We start from the raw sequence: 19226 nt of genomic DNA on the forward strand, positions 1-19226 counted from the left end.
GTGTGGTCCAGGGAAAGGTTCACTGGTGGGTGAGGCTTGCCCAAACACATGGAGAGTGGCCATGAGCAGGGTGAGGGTTTGGTTCTGGAGGTTTTCAGCTGCTGGGGCTGGGTCCCTTGAGGCAGGGAGGGGTCTCACCTGTCCCCCTCTCTAGGGCGCCCCAAGTGAAATAGCCTGGCGCGGGGGGGGGGGGGGGATTGGGGGTGTCTTTTTTTTTTAATTCAAGCTAAGTGCCCTCAAGTAGGGCCCTGGAAAAGCCTTGTCTTTGTCTTTTTGGCAGGGGTGAAAGGTGCACACAGCCAGAGGGCTCAGGAGATCCTCTCAGCTCTTGTGTTCAGGGATCATGCTTGACAACGCTTGGGAAACATGAAGTGTTGAAATCAAACCCAGTTCTTTAACATGCAAAGAATGTGCTCAGCCAATTGAGGCCCCTGTCATTGCCTTCAATACATCATGCATTTTGTGGTCATGACCCTGATACTGACCATTCAGAGATTCTCTGTTCCCTTTAGTATTAAAGTCTACCTTCACAGGTTATGACATAACCTATGAAGGCCCAGGAATGTAGGTTATCAGGAAAGCACTTACTTTGCATATGCAAATTATTAGTCTGATCCCCCTGTAACTATAAAAGCAAAACAAAACTCAGCAAGATGAAAAATGATTTGCCATTTCAGCCTTATAACTTTTTTGGTTGTTTGGATTTTGGCTTTTGAATCACAACCAGCTATGCTCAATGCTTATTCCTGGTTTCTATGCACAGGGATTACTCCTGGCACACTCAGGAATCCATATGTAGTTCTGGGAATCAAACCCAGATTGGTCGCATGCGAAGCAAGTGCCTTCATTCCTATACTATCTCTCTGGCTCTTGCTTTGTCCCTTATTTATACTTGGTGTTCTCAGTACACTAACTTTCCCTTTTAATTTTATTGAGTCACTCACAATCACTTCCATCTTCTCCTAAACCTGTCAGGATTTTACATTCGAACATTGTCCTCTGCCTGAGAGATCCATTTTCACCTCTTTTGGCAGACTTCAGGTAATATACTCTTCAAAATTTAGTTATGCCTTGCTAGTGGACCTTCCCTAACTGCAGTGCCCAGGCTCAAGACAGTGTTCCTCAAAGATGTACAGATTAGTGTTTCCCTCTACATAAATCCTTCAACTCCACCCTATTTTTCTTCAATGGAGGTAGAACTCCTTGAGGAGTGCATTCCTCATGAATAAAAATAAGATAAGCTCTGAGCAGACGTTCAGTTGAGGGTTACTAAGTGAGTGACTGCATTAATAATGTGTGAGTGACTCTAATCAGGCCCTCGAAATGGTAAGAAGTGCAAGTTATGCACCCCCCTGTTTTTGGTGACTGAACCACACCCAGCAGTGCTTGAAGGCTATTCCCAACACTGTGCTCAGAGGTTGCTCCCTGAAGTGCTCAGGGGACTGTGCATAAAATGCCAGGGATCAAAACCAGGTCTCCTATATGAAAAGAATGTGCTTTTCCCACTAAGGTTTCTATCTAGTTCTAGCCTGCTTTGGGGAGCCAATAATTGAAAGTGTCAAAAAATTTGCTTGCACAGTATGTAACAGACAATCTTGAATAAAAACAAGAATTGAATAAGATCATTGAATAGCTCATTTACTGAGCACAAACTATAGATTAGGCACTGAATTATATGTATCTTACACTTGGATTTTTTTACTTGAATTCATATAACCCTACTTGGTACAAAACATACTTAATTTACTGATGGCATTATGGAAAAGAGGATGTATTTTTTTTCTTTTCTTTTTTTTTTTAAATTTTTTAATAGTGAGACATCATGAGGTACAGTTGCAGACTTACACATTTTTGTGCTTGGGTTTCAATTATACAATGATCAAATACCATCCCTCCACCAGTGACCACTTCCCACCACCACGGATCCTAGTATCCCTCCCACCCCCCATCTCCCCCCATCCCACCCTGTCAATGTGGCAGGGCATTCCCCTCTGTTCTCTCTCTTCTATTGGGTGTTGTGGTTTGCAAAAGAAACATTGAGTGGCATCATGTTTGGTCTATAGTCTACTTTCAGCATGCTTCTCCCATCCTGGGAGGATCCTCCCAACACCTTTATTTGGTGTTCCCCTCTTTATCTGAGCTCCCTTTTCCCCTAGTAGGTGTGGTTGGCCTCCAAGTCATGGAGTAAAATTCCTGGTACTAATCTCAGCCATTCTTGGGTGTTAGTCTCCTATTTTGTTACTTTATGTTCCCCAGATGAATGCAATCTTTCTATTTCTATCCCTTTCTTTCTGAGTCATTTTGCTTAACATGATACTTTCCATGTAGTACCACTTGTATGTAAATTTTGTGACTTCCTCTTTTCTAACAGCTACATAGTACTCCATTGTGTAAATGAACCAAAGTTTCTTTAACCAGTCATCTGTTCTCGGGCACTCAGGTTTTTTCCAGATTCTGGCTATTGTAAAGAGTGCTGCAATAAACAGGCAATTGCAGATGTCACTTCAACTATACTTTTTTGCCTCTCTGGGATATATTCCCAGGAGTGGTATTGCTGGATCAAATGGGAGCTCAATTTCTAATTTTTTGAGAATCATCCATACTGTTTTCCAAAAGGGCTGAACTAGTCGGCATTCCCACCAACGGTGAAGGAGTGTCCCTTTAAGAGGATGTATTTTTATGTCTGCTCAGTTCAGCCCAAACAAAATGCAAGGCAAGAAAGTGTCTTGTGTCTCTGTGGATGAATTCCACATGCTCAGGGCTTCTCCAATCCCCCTCGCAGATTTAGGACCCTCATCAGGAAGAATATCAGCATCATCCAAACTTTTCAATCTGATAGCTAGGGCTCTATGGTGCATACTCACTTCCAAAAGTGAGAAGGGTACTCATTTCCATGACTCCTTGAAGAAGGAGTGCTTAGCTGCCTCTTCAATCTCCCTCCAACTTAATCAGAGTAACCACACTAATATTTATAGGATGCCATAGGATTCAGTATGCATTTGTTTTCTAGCTAAGCCCATGTTGCCTTGCACACAGCCAACATGGCCGACCCGAGTTCGATTCCTCCGCCCCTCTCGGAGAGCCTGGCAAGCTACCGAGAGTATCTCGCCTGCACGGCAGAGCCTGGCAAGCCACCTGTGATGTATTCGATATGCCAAACACAGTAACAACAAAGTCTCCAATGGAGACGTTACTGGGCCCACTCGAGCAAATCGATGAACAATGGGAGGACAGTATCCTATCCTATCCTATCCTATGTTGATACCACTTTCTGTTATTTTATCTGATTTTTTTCTACTACAATAAACCCTCCTCCCCGCCTCCCCCCCCCACACACACACATACATCTACACACTACTTACACATATTCACTTTAAGAACTAATAGACACAGAGGATTCAAATTTTTGCAGTAGGCATCTCTGTGTATTTGTGCAGGTTAGAAGCAAGTAGTGACTGAGTGGGTCTCTCGGCCTGGATGGGATAATTATCTAGGTCTTATCTTCCTAGTTCACCTTCTTTTATATTGGTCCCAGGAAGCAGAATTAAGGCAGTGATGATGTTGTGGGCTAGCTAGAGTACCCAGCTGCTTGAATAATAAGACTTGCATATAAAATTGTCTTTCAGATTGCTCATAACTAACTCTGTAGTCTATTTGCAAAATGAGGTTGTAAAATGAGATTTCAGGGGGCAAACCAATCAAATCTGGGTGAAAAAATGTCATCATACCCAGGTCCCAAATTGGAAGTCACTGTCACTGTCACTGTCCTCCCGTTGTTCATCGATTTTCTCAAGTGGGCCCAGTAATGTCTCCATTGGAGACTTTGTTGTATCTCTCCCGCACGGCAAAGCCTGGCAAGCTACCCGTGATGTATTCGATATGCCAAACACAGTAACAAATTGGAAGTAGTGCAAATAAATAAAGGTGAGGTCCAAAAACTCACAGATTACTATAGTTCTTTAACTTGCATGAAGGAGACTCTGTCACCTTTTTTTTTTTTTCAAATGTAAGAAACCCTTTCTTTAGTTAATTCCTCCAAGACACAGAGGATGGCTGCAGTTAATGCTTTTTACCACTTCTTACCATGTTCATTGTATTATTAAATCAGGACTCTCTAAAATTGATGTACAATCACTTAACATTCTTACAGCTTAATTTGTACTCTTTCTAAAACATTGAATCTGCTACCAAGTAATTCCCACCTTCCCTTTCTTTCAAAGTGCAATTTATTTTAAGATTGGAGACAAATGTTGGTCTTTGACTTATTGGTTGGTCTCCATTATTGCTAATGAAAATGTATTGACCTTTTTCCACACAACCGAGAGAAAAATCAGAATATAAATGGATTAGAAGTTAATGCGTGCCATTTCCCTGGTCTAGGATCTTCATGACTCATTGGAATATTCTGAGATTGAGTGTGTATCAAAATTTACATAAGCAGTGAGACAATTGCATGGAGAAGGAATCACAACTTCTATTAGATAGTGGGGGGCTATTGATACAGAATTTTAAGTACGATGTTCTTACAAGCTTGTTTCTGGTTATTTGAATAGAGAAAATATCAAGTCCCAGTTTGAAACCAGTTCTGCCCTTTTAGTCAGAAACCATGATACATCAGCTCTCTTCAAACAAATATGAAACGGGTGTGAGTGGGGGAGGTACACATTGCCTCCCCTCCCCCAACTGTCAACAGAGAGCACCAAAGAAATTCATTTCTGTTCAGAGAGATGCTTTAGTAGTCCTCAAGCACAGACAAGCCAATTGAGTGTAGATTAAATTTACACATATTTCAACCTATGAAAGTGACAGCTCTCTTCATGCTTGCCTACTGGATTGATTTTCTCTAGGATGGAATTTTCCCATTAACCTCTGTTACGATAAAGCTATTCAAGACCACTGACCCTGGAGCTTTTCAGTTGTAAGCAAAGTTACTAGAAAGGGAGCCCAGAGACCATGCCTACTGCCCCCTGCACCCACACTCACGCTTCAAATGCTGTTCAATGCATTTCCTTCTGACTGGTTGGAGCATTTTAAACCCAAATGAATATTTGGGTTTAATGTGCAATAATTTAAACTATAGCCCACTTTGCTTGGTTGACTTCAGTGCTGATCCTAAGCTCATTGGGGTCACCAGGAAATTGATGGTGTTAGTGGAGTAGCATCAGAGAGGCCTTGCTTAACTCAGTGTGAACTCATATAACTGTGCTGGCAGTGTTTCCAGATCATATCCTGCTCCCTTCCTACTTTCCAGACTCTCAACCCTTCCCCTCCACACTCAGGAACAGGCTTCACCAAACAACAGACGCTTTTACAAGAGACACATTCTGTCTGTGCTGAGGCTGATGTCCCTTCCTGGTGCTGTGGTAAATTGGAGTCTTGAAATGAAAGGTGAGAGAGAGGAGCTGTCAGTAGCTACAGCTCTTACCATGTGACTTCCCCCGCAATTCTCCATCTGCGGCTTCTACACACCCTCCATCCCCCAATTCTTGAGGCTGGAGAGTTGGAATGACTACACAGACAGGTTCACTAGCCAGAAGGGAATCCCTTCTCCCTGTGAGAATTTGGCCACATTATAGATAAAACTCTGTGCCCTGGAGTTTCCCCAAGAAATAGAGTAGGTGTGCCTACCTCCTACAGATAGGATTAAAAAGGAAGTATTTTGGAAACACTGAGAACAGTGCCTGGCATGTTGAGGTGTATGAACAAGACACCGGTCAGATGGCAGTAAACTTGCCACAAAGGCATAGCTGCATATTTGTCTGGGAAGCAACTTCTTGGATGCAAATGCCACATGGAGGAATGTGTAAACACACAAAAACAGCAAAGGAACGGAAGCGGCCTATTTCTCCCGCTGCCCACGTTCAGTAGTCTCAGGCCGTTTCCCCACTCCAGGGAGGTTGATGGCGTTGGGCAGGTGAAGGAAGGAAGCGAGGGCCAGGCTGGTTGGTTTTTGTAGCAGTTTATTACATAGAAGAAATTTATGTCATGGAGGGCCCAAGATCTCTCAAGCACGTGCTCTCCTGTTCTCTCAGCTTCTGTCCCCATTCTCTCAGACTTGTCTCTTCGGTTCTCTCAGCACATCTTCCCAGGTTCTCTCAGGCACGTGTTCCCTAGAGAGGCCGGAAAATCTTCTTATATAGATCATGGTACCTCTAAAGGGCGCAATACAGTGATGTCATCATCAAAAGGAGTTACAGAAAGAACACTGAGGCGGCAAAAGATACATTATTTCTTTACATCTGCCTGCCAGTAATTTTGGCCTGAAAAGAAGATAAAAAACCAAGACTAAAACCTTTCATAAGCACTTTCACAAGCTACAAGCACTTGGATTTGCATCCCAAAGATCAGTCGGCTAGAGCTTGGAATCTACATCCCAAAGATAAGTACCTGAGCTTTGCATCCCAAAGACTAGCCTGGCTACAGCTGGGAATCTACATGCCAAAGATCAGGCCTGGCTAGCACCTGAGATCTGTGAGAAAAGGAAAACTGCCTCTTACAATATACTGAAATTATTGACTGAAGGCAGTTTGAAGGGGAGAAATGTTCAGTCTCATCCAAACTAGTCAGTACACACGGGAAAGCAGCTCCTAGGGCAGATTCTCATTTAGCAGATCAACTCATCCTAGAACGGAATCCCCTGGGTATGTTTCTCCTCTCCTTGTCCAACAAACATATAAGCATGCATAATATAAATCATTTTGTATGGACACAGTTAGAAATACCTTAAGCTTATAGAATTGCTCTCCTAGGGCCATCTCGACCTCAGACTACAGCGCTCAGGACAGATAATCATTCCTATTCCTAGCAGGGTCCTAGTCTCGTCGTTACTTTTGGATCATAACACCATTTGCCTATAATCAAACTCTTCACCTATAGTTAAGAGTGGTACCTTGGTACCTTGGCCTGGCCCATCTTGATGCCAGGGTAGCACATAACTTACCGGCTTGCCCTGGTTCCATCCAGTCCCTCGTCGGGACTCTGCCCTTGGGGTGCTAGGAAGTGAGGGCAACTGAGGCTTAAGTTGAGAAAGGAGATGCCCAGGAGTGAATAATATTCAAAGCCAATTAAATCCTAAGTCACAAAGCATAATATTAATTGTCTTCCTGTATCTATACAAAAAGGACATTGCATTTAAAAGACATAAGGAGAGGAGAAAGGCAATATTAACTTACAATACAAGTTCAGTGTCCTAGAAGGATGAGACCTTACAAATTAGAATCTGATGGGGAAAAGCTGATTAACTGGTTGGGGAAGAGAGCATAGAGAAGTGGTTACAGACAGACAAAGGAATGGGAGTGACTCGGGAACACTGTAATGGGTGTAACCTGATAGACCTAAGCTCCTTGTATTCCAACAGAGGAACATAGACTTTTCAGGTTAGAGATGAACTACGTAAAATTATATAGTTGCTCATTAGTAGACCTTGAAGGTGCTGGCAGGTAAAGAGAAGACTTCCAGAGCAAGAAGTATAAATGAATCTACTATTTCAGGCTGTTTTCCTTCTGTGCTTTAGAGAAAGCCAGCATAAGTACCAGGGTTCAAAAGTAAGGTAACCAGGCTTAGAACAAAAACAGAATCACCTCCAAGTGACCTCCTCTCTTTAGGTTCAATAAAGTCTTTCAGAGATCCTCTATGACCTGCAAGAATATTCTAAAAGTAAAACGAGAGGGTAAGATATCATATGATGGGTAGGATGTTTGCCTTGCCTGCAGCCGACCCAGGTTCAATCTCTGGCACTCTATATGGTCCCCTCAAGTCCCACCAGGAGTGATCCCTAAATATAGAGCCAGGAATAATCCCCTGAGCACTGCAGGTGTGGTCTCCAATATGAGAAAAAGAGTAGTAAAATTAAATTTTAAGGGAGATATTATGCCTTTCAAATTAGAAGTTCTCTGGGATGGTTCTGAGCCGGTAGATGAAAATCTCAACTCTTTCCCCATATACTTCCCTGCTCTGTGTATTTAGGGGTATCCTGAATGCTGAGAGTTCCTTTGGGGGATATGATAATTATGATGTTAGAAGAATTAATGTTAACTAAAAACCTGTTGGCTACCTAGCACTTACTAAAGTATGGCATATACTTCACCATATATAAAGTTCCTTGTGCTGCTTCCAAAAGAGAACAGAAGGCTGGAAAGGAGCTAATAGGAAGGCCCCTAGTCATCATGGGATCAGCAAAAGATTTACTGTATTAGTTCAATGTTTCCCAAAGTGAGAAATACTGGCCCCTTGGAGCATGCAGGAACCATCCAGCAAGGCTGTGGTAGCCTTGGATATATTTGGGAGTTCTCTTTCTATTCGCTCAAAGGATTTCAGAGGTACACAGTATTATTTTCTGAAAACTGGGGTGAGTAGGCCAGATTGTTTGGGATCCCTTGTCTAGCTATTCCAAGGACTTTGGCACTGTACTTTGGCATCAAGGATGAGTATAGCTCAAACTGCTGGGAACACATTGAAATAATTGGGCAGCTTAAAGTTTCAAAAGTGGTGAAGTAAGAACAGGCTTGTAATAGAGGAAAGTTAAAAATTATAAACAAGACTTGATGTGAAGTTCATTCATTCATTTGTTCAAGACATACATTCCAAGTGAGCTATTATATACTAGGCACTGTTCTAAGGCTGGGGAAACAGTTACAAAGAAAATAAATCCTCAACTCATGGAGCATAATTTTAAAGAAGTTCCTAGTAGTATTCTAAAAATCCACATGCATTTGATGTAAGATAGTGGTAAGTTCCAGAACATAAGTAAAATTGCAAGCAGAGAGTGATCAAGATGGTTTTTTATAGCCTCTAAGGTGTGTATTTTTGGACAGTACTTGTCAGGATCATCATGAAGGGGACCGGGGCTGGAGCAATAGCACAGCGGGTAGGGCTTTTGCTTTGCACGCAGCCAAACCGGGTTCAATTCCCAGCATCCTATATGGTTCCCTGAGCACCGCCAGGGGTAATTCCTGAGTGCAGAGCCAGGAGTAACCACTGAGCACCGCCGGGTATGACCCAAAAAGCAAAGGTAAGGTAAAAGTAAAGGCCCTCCTGTTGTTCGTCGATTTTGCTCGAGTGGGCCCAGTAACGTCTCCATTGGAGACTTTGTTGTTACTGTGTTTGGCATATCGAATATGTCACGGGGAGCTTGCCAGGCTCTGCCGTGCAGGCGAGATACGCTCGGTAGCTTGCCGGGCTCTCCGAGAGGGGTGGAGGAATCGAACTCGGGTTGGCCATGTTGGCTGCGTGCAAGGCAAACGTCCTACCGCTGAAAAAAAAAAAAAAACAACAACATCATGAAGGGGACCTTCTTTATGAAGCTGTATAGTGACAGGAGTTGTGTAGTGACAGAAGTACCAATAGAAGCCACAGCAAGTGCAAATGCCCTGAGGCAAGATGACATTTGCTTCCTAAATCTATAAGTCTGAGGATGACTATAGGAAGTGAAATCAGAGAGGAATGCAGGAGTCAGATCATGAAGGTCATTCATGATCATTCCATCATTCCAGTCCTTGAACGTCCTATAGGCTTGGGATAGCACGTTTTAATCATCACAAAAACCCTTGAGCTAGTCTTGATGTCAGTGGACCTCACGGGTGGCTCCCGCAAGTTGGGAGGAGAGAAAGACAATCACCCTCTCTCACTCCACCTCTGCCACCCAGGAGTCGCTGGGAAGACTAGGACCGGTAAAGTCTGCAATAAGCCCCTGCTTGGCACAGGCCTGAGCACCATCAGCCCCACAAGGTAGCCTTCAGGCCACACCTAAAGTCGGCTTGGTCTTCTCCGCAAGGGAGTTGATCCCCGCCACCTGATTGCTTGGGGAGCCCTGGACTCAGGCTGGGGCGGGGATTTGCTCTTTGCAGGAAAGGCGAGGCCAGTCCCAGGCCTTACCCGGGGTTTCTAGGGTTCTTGTCTCGCTCGCAAAAAAGAATTTCAGGAGTGGACAAGCAGTGAAGTAACAGATTTTATTTGGAAGTTTTTTGGAGAGAAAGAGAAAGGGATAAGCGGATAAGTGGGGGAATGGAGAGTAAGAGAGATGGGGTAACGTGCTCGGAGAGAACGCAGGCTTCTCCAAGGGTGGAGAGAGCCCCTACACACATCCTAACATTAGACATGAAAGCATGAAAGTACACATTTCAAGAGGGAAGATGCGGGCAACACATGGGCTTGGGCACCACATGTGCTCCGCCACATGGACTCAAGCAGCATATGAGCGCCCTTCCTTTGTTCAAGGTGGCCTTTATAGGGTTTCTTCAACCTGCCCCACGTGGGCCCATTGCTAAGGAGGTTACCAGGGGGGTTGGGAAAGGTGATGGTCTTCTTTAAAAATTCCTTTCCTGTCCTTTCCTGGCTGGGTCACTGAAGTTAATCGGATTAAAAGAGAGGTCCGAGGATTTTCATGGAGGATTTTCATGAAGAGAAACTTCATGGGGAGGGGGTCTATATCCTCAGGGTCTGCCGATGGTCTTATCAGGTCTTTGTTTTCTGTATCCACAAGGTGGATCAGTCCTAGAATTCTTCTTCCATGAAACTTTGTTAATCCAAGTTTCATTGCCAAGGGCCTTTTCCTGTCTACCTGCGTTCCTCAGTCTGATCATTGTCTTTTTTGTTTTGGGGGCACACCTGGTGATACTCAAGGGTTACTCCTGTTTCTGCACTCTGCACATCACTCCTGGTAGTGTTCAGGGGATGATATGAGATGCCAGAGATGGAACTCGGGTTGGTCTCACGCAAGGTAGGTGCCCTACACACTGTACAATCACCCCAGCCCTGATCACTCTTTTTTGGTAGATGCGGGAGAGGCACACCCAGCTGTGTTTAAGGGTTAAACTGGCTATGCACTCAGGGATCACTCCTGGTGGTGCTCAGGGAATCCTATGGGATGCTGAAGATTGAACCCAGGTGGCTGGATGCTGGAGATTGAACCCAGGTGGCTGCATGCAAGGCAAGAGCCTTGCCCACTATGCTATTGCTCTGTCCCCCGGATCACTCTATTTTAAAGTTGCCTAAAGTGACTCACTGAATGGTAAATGTCTCCTTGGATTCTAAGGCGCCCAAATGATAGTTTCTTCAAAATCTGCTACTGAAAAACACTCTCTCCATCAATTGTAATATATTTCTATAGCAGAAAAATCTCTTTAAAAATGTATTCATTATTTTAAAATATTTATTTTAAAGCTTCCTTATAGAAAGTTTACTTAGAGCACAGGTGTACTGATTGGGGGAAATGAATAGAAATTTATGATGGATCAATAGTTTATGACTGATCAATAAATAGTTTATAAGAGAGTTTATTTTTCTTGTTTGGTCAAATTGATCTAAATATTACAGAATTCTATTAGTTACTGGAGACTTCCAGATTTTTTTCCCCAAATGAAATGAAGTCATACATAACTCTAGAGATATTTTATAATAAAAGTAGTATTAGAAGACTGAAGATAGACTTGATCTTCAAGCCCTCTTGAATACTTGTCTCTCTTGCTTGTCTCTTATGGGGATCAGAGGGTCCATATGAGGTGCTGGCAATTGAACCTGGGTCAGCCACATGCAAAGCAAGAATTCTACCTAATGTACTATCATGTAGGATGACATTGCTTTGTCCTTTTTCCCTTGTCACAATGAGCTTAGGTTTATCAGGTTACACCCATCACAGTGCTCCTAAGTCACTCCCATTCCTTTGTTTATCTGTAACCACTTCTCTCTGCTGTCTTCCCCAACCAGTTAATCTGATTTTCCCCCTAATCAGACTCTGTTAATTTGTAAGGGCAGATCCTTCTAGGACACTGAAATTGTATTGTAAACTAATATTGCCTTTCTCCTTTCCTTATGTCTTTTGAATAGCTTACTTTAATGCAATGTCTTTTTTGTATAGATACAGGAAGATATTTAATATTATACTTTGTAATTTAGGATTTAATTGGCTTTGAGTAGTATTCACTCCCAGACATCTGCTTTCTCAACTTAAGCCTCAGTTGCCCTTGGTTCCTAACACCCCCAAAGCAGCATCCCAAACGAGGGACCTTGTTTCCTTGCTCACCAGGGCAAGTGGTGAGCTACCCTGGCATCAAAATGGGCCAGGCCACAGTTTCACAATTTTTAACTATAAGTTAAGAGCTTGGTCATAGACAAATGCTGTCATGATCCAAAAGTAACGACGAGACTAGAACCTTGCTAGGGATAGGAAAGACTATCTGGCTTGAGCACTGTAGTCTGTGATCAAGATGGTCCTAGGAGAGCAATTCTATAAGCTTAATGTATTTCTTACTGTGTCCATACAAAATGATTATATGAATGCTTATATGTTTGTTGGACAAGGAGAGGAGAAACACACCCAGGGGATTACGTTCTAGGGTGGGTCATCCTGCTGAGACAGTATCTGACTTAGAAGTGGCTTTCCCTGAGGGAAAGAACTTTACTCCTATTGATTGTGACCACACCTATGTGTAAGCCCCAACCCCTCATGGGGGGGGGGGGGAGTATATATCTGTATATACTGTAAGAGTGGGCTAGGGTATCTGGATCCTGACTCCAGAAGGAGAAGGAGAAAGTGGATCCAGATCCAAATTCCAGAGCCAGAAGGAGGATGAAGGGGGATCAAGAAGGAGAATGAAGTAGCATGGGGGAGGAAGAAGCAGGAGGAGAATCAGAAGAGTATGGAGATGGGAATGGAATAAACTGCAACTGACACCAACCAGCCTGGCCCTCGTTTCCTTCCTTCGCCTGCAACCTCGTTTCCTTCCTTCGCCTGCCCATCGCCATCAACCTCCCCGGGGTGGGGTAACTGGCATGAGACTACTGAACGTGGGCGGTGAGAGAGATAGACCACTGCTGCTGTCTGTTTGAGCTTACACACTATCGCTCTAGCCCTGCTGATTTCTACTCTGGAGAAGCCTGTGCTCATTTTTGAACACATATTTTTCTTTCTTTGTCTACACTTCTTTCCAAATAAGTTTTAATAAAACTATCTTCTTTACCAAATAAAAGGCTGAAAATAGCAAACAAACACCCTGATTTAATTTCTTATTTTTTTATGTTTGGAGCGATAGCACAGTGGTAGGGCATTTGCCTTGCACGCAGCCAACATGGCCGACCCGAGTTCGATTCCTCCGCCCCTCTCGGAGAGCCCGGCAAGCTACCGAGAGTATCTCGCCCGCACGGCAGAGCCTGGCAAGCGACCCGTGATGTATTCGATATGCCAAACACAGTAACAACAAAGTCTCCAATGGAGACGTTACTGGGCCCGCTCAAGCAAATCGATGAACAACGGGAGGGCCTTTACCTTATTACCTTTAGTGAACAGTGAAAAAAATGAATGAAAATGCTTTTTTTTTTTAACTGTTAGCTACAAATGGGCCTATAAGTAGGGCATGGTAAAAATCAGTTTAAGATGGGTGTGATGAAATTTACCCAAAAGAAACAAGTTTTCTTGCAGAGGGCTGAGATTCCCTACTGAGTCTTGTCCTGCATAGAAAGGGATGGAAAATTGTTTTCTAAATCTGGTGTGGGTCCCTTTGCAGTTTCCCAAAAGAGAATGACTGCTCAGTAATTCTATCAAAATTTTTCATTCTATTGCCAGCAATTATAATGTACATCTAATCTAATACCAATGCCCTAGAATGAGTAGGGATGGTTTATGCTCTTTACTAGCTGAAATATTTTGCTAAGGCTGCTACAGTAACAATGAATGACTTAAATATTTACTGTCTCACGTTTCTGGATGCAGAGATCCAAATATTGACTAGTTGGTTCCTTTGGCGGCTGTGAGGAAGACCATTCCAGGCTCTTCTCCTAGATTCCAGTGTTTTGTTGAAAATCTTCTGCATTTCTTGACTTCTGGGTGCCTCACCCTGATCTCTGTCTTCATCTCCACTGTATCCATGTCTGTTTCTATGTCCAAATTTCTCTTTTTCATAAGGACACATCTCTATTGCTTTGCACCCATGCCAACAACCTCAGCTTACTCATTCATTCATTCATCATTCATCATCCTGTTATTCGTCGATTGCCTCGAGCAGGCCCCAGTAACGTCTCTTTCATCCTAGCCCTGAGATTATATTCAAGGCTCTTTAGGAGAGCAAGACGGACCAGAGCGAAAGCATTTGCCAAGAATGTTTTCATTAATCAAGAACGAAAGTCGGAGGTTCGAAGACGATCAGATACCGTCGTAGTTCCGACCATAAAGGATGCCGACTGGCGATGCTGCGGTGTTATTCCCATGACCCACCGGGCAGCTTCCGGGAAACCAAAGTCTTTGGGTTCCAGGGGGAGTATGGTTGCAAAGCTGAAACTTAAAGGAATTGATGGAAGGGCACCACCAGGAGTGGAGCCTGCGGCTTAATTTGAGTCAACACGGGAAAACTCACCCGGCCCGGACGCGGACAGGATTGACAGATTGATAGCTCTTTCTCGATTCCGTGGGTGGTGGTGCATGGCCGTTCTTAGTTGGTGGAGCGATTTGTCTGGTTAATTCCGATAACGAACGAGACTCAGCTTGCTCATTTCCAAATAAAAACATATTCAAGTGCACTATGGGCTAGGACTTCAAAACCATTTTTTATTTTATTTTAGAGGGGAGAGTGCAGTGGTATAGAAGATACAATTTAATCCTAAGAAGACAATAAAATTAAAAAAAATAAAAACCTTTCCCTGTATAGGATTCTTTTAGATCTATCTTTAAGGATTAAACACAACAATAAGAGAATCCTTCAAGAACTAAACAAATCATTTTTTTTCTTTAAAAAAATGAACACTTCATGAATTTGTGTGTCATCTTTGTGCAGGGGTCATGCTAATCTCTGTATTGTTTCAATTTTAGTATATGTGTTGTCAAAGTGAGCACCCTTCTTGACTCTTCCTGATGTAGACACACCCTGCATATTCCTGAGACCATCCTTCGTGTGTGTGGCGGGGGGTGGGAGGTTAAGTATAAGGGGGTTCAGGGGTTCAGGGTTGTGAGTTGGGGTGGGGATGTGTGTGTGGTTCTGCTTAAGCTCTTGCCGAAATATCCTATCTAATAACCCTCCCTTTGCTAATAGGGCCAATTTGGAGGTTAGCTATGCCAAAGGACTGCAGAAACTGGCAAGTAAATTGAGCAAAGCAATACAGAACACAAAGAAAAAGTAAGTATATGGAAGATAAAAGGCAAACATTTTCCTAAAAATAATGAGAAGTGACATATATTCAATTCCAACTTTCTTTTGTACCTATGGGAGGTACATTATGTCATGTTTTGCCTCCATTCCTGACCACTTATTATTTGCCAGCGACCTTGTGAAGTGAGTTAAAACCACAACCCTCCTTGAAAAGCATTGTTATTATTTCTAAGAGCAGACAAGGACTTGAGACTTGGAAAGTTGGAGAGATTTGCTCTAATCCCACAGATAATGAGTTGCATCACTGGTGATTCTATTTAGCTTGGAATCATTTGGCATCAGAAGTGTAATCCTGCTTTATCTCAATTGTGCAACTTTGACAGGTAACCTTCTGCTCTGTGTCTTCATTTCTTCCACTTACAGAGACAGTGCGCACACATTTGTCATGGATGTGTGTAGGGAGTATATCAAATGGTACCATGTATGTAAAAACAATGAATACATTCTGCTGACAGAATATCAGTCTGCATTTTTCTCAAATGCAAGCATTACCGGTAATGATTTCTTTAGGAAAAAAGGAGAAGTTTTTCTTGAAGCAAGCTTCTAGTGATCATTTACTCAGAAGAATTCTGACTAATGCTTACAGACATCACCCTGAACCAGCAGTGTCATTGCCCAGCCCTCTTTTGTTGAGGGAAGAGTGAGAGAAAAAAACAAAAAAACTTTAGGAGTTCACATTTCCACACCACTCACTCAGGCATCAACTGGAAGAATAATATTGTTTTATCAATTGCTCTAACTTGGATCCTGGCTTCTAAATAGGATATTTTAGTATACTATGGAAAATCCAGTGCTATGTTCTGTTCAACTACACAGAGTATTTACACTGCCCAGAATTCAATTCTACCCTTCAAGCAATTGGTGGACGAACTAGGACCATTTACTTTGCCTCTCTTTAGATTGATATTTACATGTCTATCAAAAATGAAAATACAATAAATATCATATGATTTTTGTGAGGATTAAATGAGCTAATATGAGAAGCATGCTTGGCACTTGGTACATAGCCAAATCTCCATTAAGTGTTCATCATGGTTTTGGTTCTAAAAAAATAAGGAATGGACAGGTGTTTGTCTTGTGTTGCAACTCTGGCATCCAGTATAGCCCTCCCAAAGAGCTGGCATAACCAAAATTTTTGGTTAACAAATGGACATTAATTGTGCTAGTTATTTGTATGTGTAACATGACTTATTTTAATTTTAAAAGACCCGTTAAGTGATGGTCAGAGAAGAGATACTTCCAAAGTCAGGAAATAGGGTCTAGAGAGATAGTATAGCATGTAAGGCACTTGCTTTGCACTCACCCGACCGGGGTTTGAGCCCTGGCACCTCATATGGTTCCCTGAGCTCCACTAGGAGTGATCCTTAAGCACAGAAACAGGAATAAGCCCGACCACCTTGGTGTGGGGGCCAAAATCAAAGCAAAGGTGTTCAGACACAGACCTCCTGACATCAACATCCTGATTTTTCCTGCACTCTGCTCTGCTCCTACAAAGTGCTAACAGTAGAGATTTTCCCAGTTGTGCCTGTTTCATATTTTTTGAGTGTTGGGAATCAAACCAAGGTCTTGTGCATACAAGCCATGCCCTTATCACCGAATCACCCCACTGGCTCAATAGAGATTAGTCTTCATGTTTCTGGAATTTGATACTAGAATTCTACGGTCATTCATCTCCTTGACTTATTTTGAACTTTGCTTTGGCTAGGCAAAACCTCTGGAATCATTTGGTCTATTGTTCCTATTGTTTTTCTGCATCTCGACTGATTTCAGAAGAGACACACATCTATCCCCTCCTCTGCCATCAAAATATACCTGGGCCTCAGTCACTGCAGTCAGTTAAAGCAGCTGGGCTTGTTCTCTCCTTTGAAGGCCCATAGATGCAAAATACACTCCTTGTACAGAACAAACAGAGAATGACATTTCCTGCCTTCTTCCTCTTGTGCTGCCAGGGAGCGGGCACTGCTATCATTTTTTTGAGATTTGGATACTGTTCACAAGACCATAAAATATCTGAGCTTTTGTCTTTAAAAACTAAGAGGGAGCAGGAGTTAGACTTAACCACAAGAGTAGTACTCAGAATACCACCAGGGCTCTTTTGTCCTTGCTTCTTTCATTTATCTGAGTCTCAGTTTATTCATTTGCAAAATGAAGCTTCCACAAGACTGTATTTAAGCACCTTCGACCTGAGCACCTCTCTAATGCCTGTTTTAAATGCCATCTCACTCTTGGTGACTTTAGTTTCCTGGTTTTCTATAGCCACGAAATGGAAAATGTGAATTGAAATGAAAAATGACAGGGGGTGGAGAGGGCAGGGGGAAAACCATCTATGTAATGACTATTGCAAATAAATACACCAACATTTAATCCCAAGGAGGAACTAAAATAGGTAGAAGGAAATGAAGCAGTTGCTGAGTGTAGTGAATCAGACGTGATTCTTTATTTCTCTGATGTTACTGGGAAATGACACTGTTTTCACTCCCCACCCCCTGTTTTTGCCTCCAGCTGTCTCGTCAGTGCCTGGGCCTGGGTCTCAGAAGGCATGAAATCTGCAGCCGATCTGCATCAGTGAGTGTTCCCAGCCTGGTCTTGCTTAACCCTCAGAGAGGGTTATCCATATTAAAATTTGGTGTGCTCCAAATACTTCAAACTCATACTGACTAGATACCCTGTGACACATCATTTTATTTTCCCAGAAAATAATTTGGAAAGTTGATATAAATCCTAATACTATACTTGTATATCTTTTATGTTCTATTTCCAGAAAACTTGGCAAAGCAATTGAGTTGGAAGCAATAAAACCAACTCATCAAGTCCTGAGTGTACATGAGAAGAAGAGAAAATCAGTGAGTCAGAACTTTCTTTTCTTTCTTGTTTAAGCAAGATTAAACATTTCTGTTTTAGGCCCAAGAAGGAAAAGGTGATCTTAAAGGGGTACTAGAGTTCTGGAATTTACCATAAAAATAAAGAGAAATGCAAAAATATAGGTATATGGATGTATGATAAAGCATTATTTATGTTGGTAAAAAGCTGAAAAACATCATACAAAATATAAATTATGGTAAATTTAAGCAATGGAACATGAAACCATTAGAAGTCTTAATATCGAAGGATTTAATAATGGGTTTTTTTCATTACACAGTGTGTAATCAAAAGGCAGACTAAAAATAATATCTAATATCTCAATTTTCTGAAGTCAATAGAAAAAATTCTAGAAGACCCTCTCCCAAATGTTAGTAATGATTATTTAAAACTAGTCTAATAATAAATTAGTTTTTATATTTTTGTGTGTTTCTATTTTTATCCCAATGAATAATATTTACTCTTTTTGTAAATAGAAGAGCCATAAGCACAGCTTTTTGGTATGTTTGTGTGATACACCCACACCTAGTGGTTCTATGGGGCTATACAAGTATTACTTATTGGTGTCAGGGTCACTTGCAGTGGTGCTCATGAGATCACACAGTAGCAGGCATCAAACCTGGCGCTTCTACATGCAAATCATGCATTCTAGCTCTTTAAGTGATCGCTCTGGTCTCTGAACACAATTTGCAAAAGACATACTTTTTATACTTAGTCTTTGGATTAAGAAAAAGCAATGACAGTGTAGTCCTTAAATTGTCTTTAAAAAATTGGAGTAAAGAACTAATCAGTTATTTCAGTGGTAGGTGGTGTTCCAATATACCTCCTTTACAACCTCTAGTCTTTCTGTGAGATGACTTTTTTCCCAGAACAGTTTCATTTGTGCTCAATTTTTATTCTACTTGTGCTTCATGCAGTCTTTAAGTGCTTTGAAATATATTTACAGGCAATATGAATTTCTGATAAAAAAAAAAGAAATAATATGCCAGTGTATTCAGACTCATTAATGGAGTTAAGAAATGGATGGTGTTGGTGATGTCAGAGACATATTTTTACCATAAGGGTTGATAGACTTAGAGCTAAAGTATTGGGTGAAATTTTCAATAATTACTAAAAGTTATAGTCTTTTATTTTTGCAAACAATTGGGTGGCAGGGGTGTGGGGGAGACAAGTCACAAAACAGTCTAGGGATCAGAGAGAAAGTACAGCTGAGACGGTGTTTAATTTACATGT

The 19226-nt window shown here is 42.1% G+C and overlaps 1 protein-coding gene and 1 non-coding gene across 2 annotated transcripts in view; one reads left to right on the forward strand and one right to left on the reverse strand.

Moving 5' to 3' along the window:
• NOSTRIN (nitric oxide synthase trafficking) overlaps nucleotides 1-19226 on the forward strand; it is a 72016-nt gene that overhangs the window by 20418 nt on the left and 32372 nt on the right. The window contains exons 3-5 of the mRNA XM_056110228.1: nucleotides 15018-15101; nucleotides 17637-17699; nucleotides 17896-17977. Coding sequence (XP_055966203.1) covers nucleotides 15018-15101; nucleotides 17637-17699; nucleotides 17896-17977 — 229 coding nt within the window. The remainder of the gene's footprint in view (nucleotides 1-15017; nucleotides 15102-17636; nucleotides 17700-17895; nucleotides 17978-19226) is intronic.
• LOC130019889 (U6 spliceosomal RNA) lies at nucleotides 14718-14821 on the reverse strand. Its single transcript, XR_008791941.1, has one exon. It is a non-coding gene; the product is annotated as a U6 spliceosomal RNA (small nuclear RNA).

The sequence above is a fragment of the Sorex fumeus genome, unplaced genomic scaffold (assembly GCF_029834395.1).
Source record: "Sorex fumeus unplaced genomic scaffold, SorFum_2.1 ptg000009l, whole genome shotgun sequence".
In the NCBI taxonomy this organism is placed as follows: Eukaryota; Metazoa; Chordata; class Mammalia; order Eulipotyphla; family Soricidae; genus Sorex; species Sorex fumeus.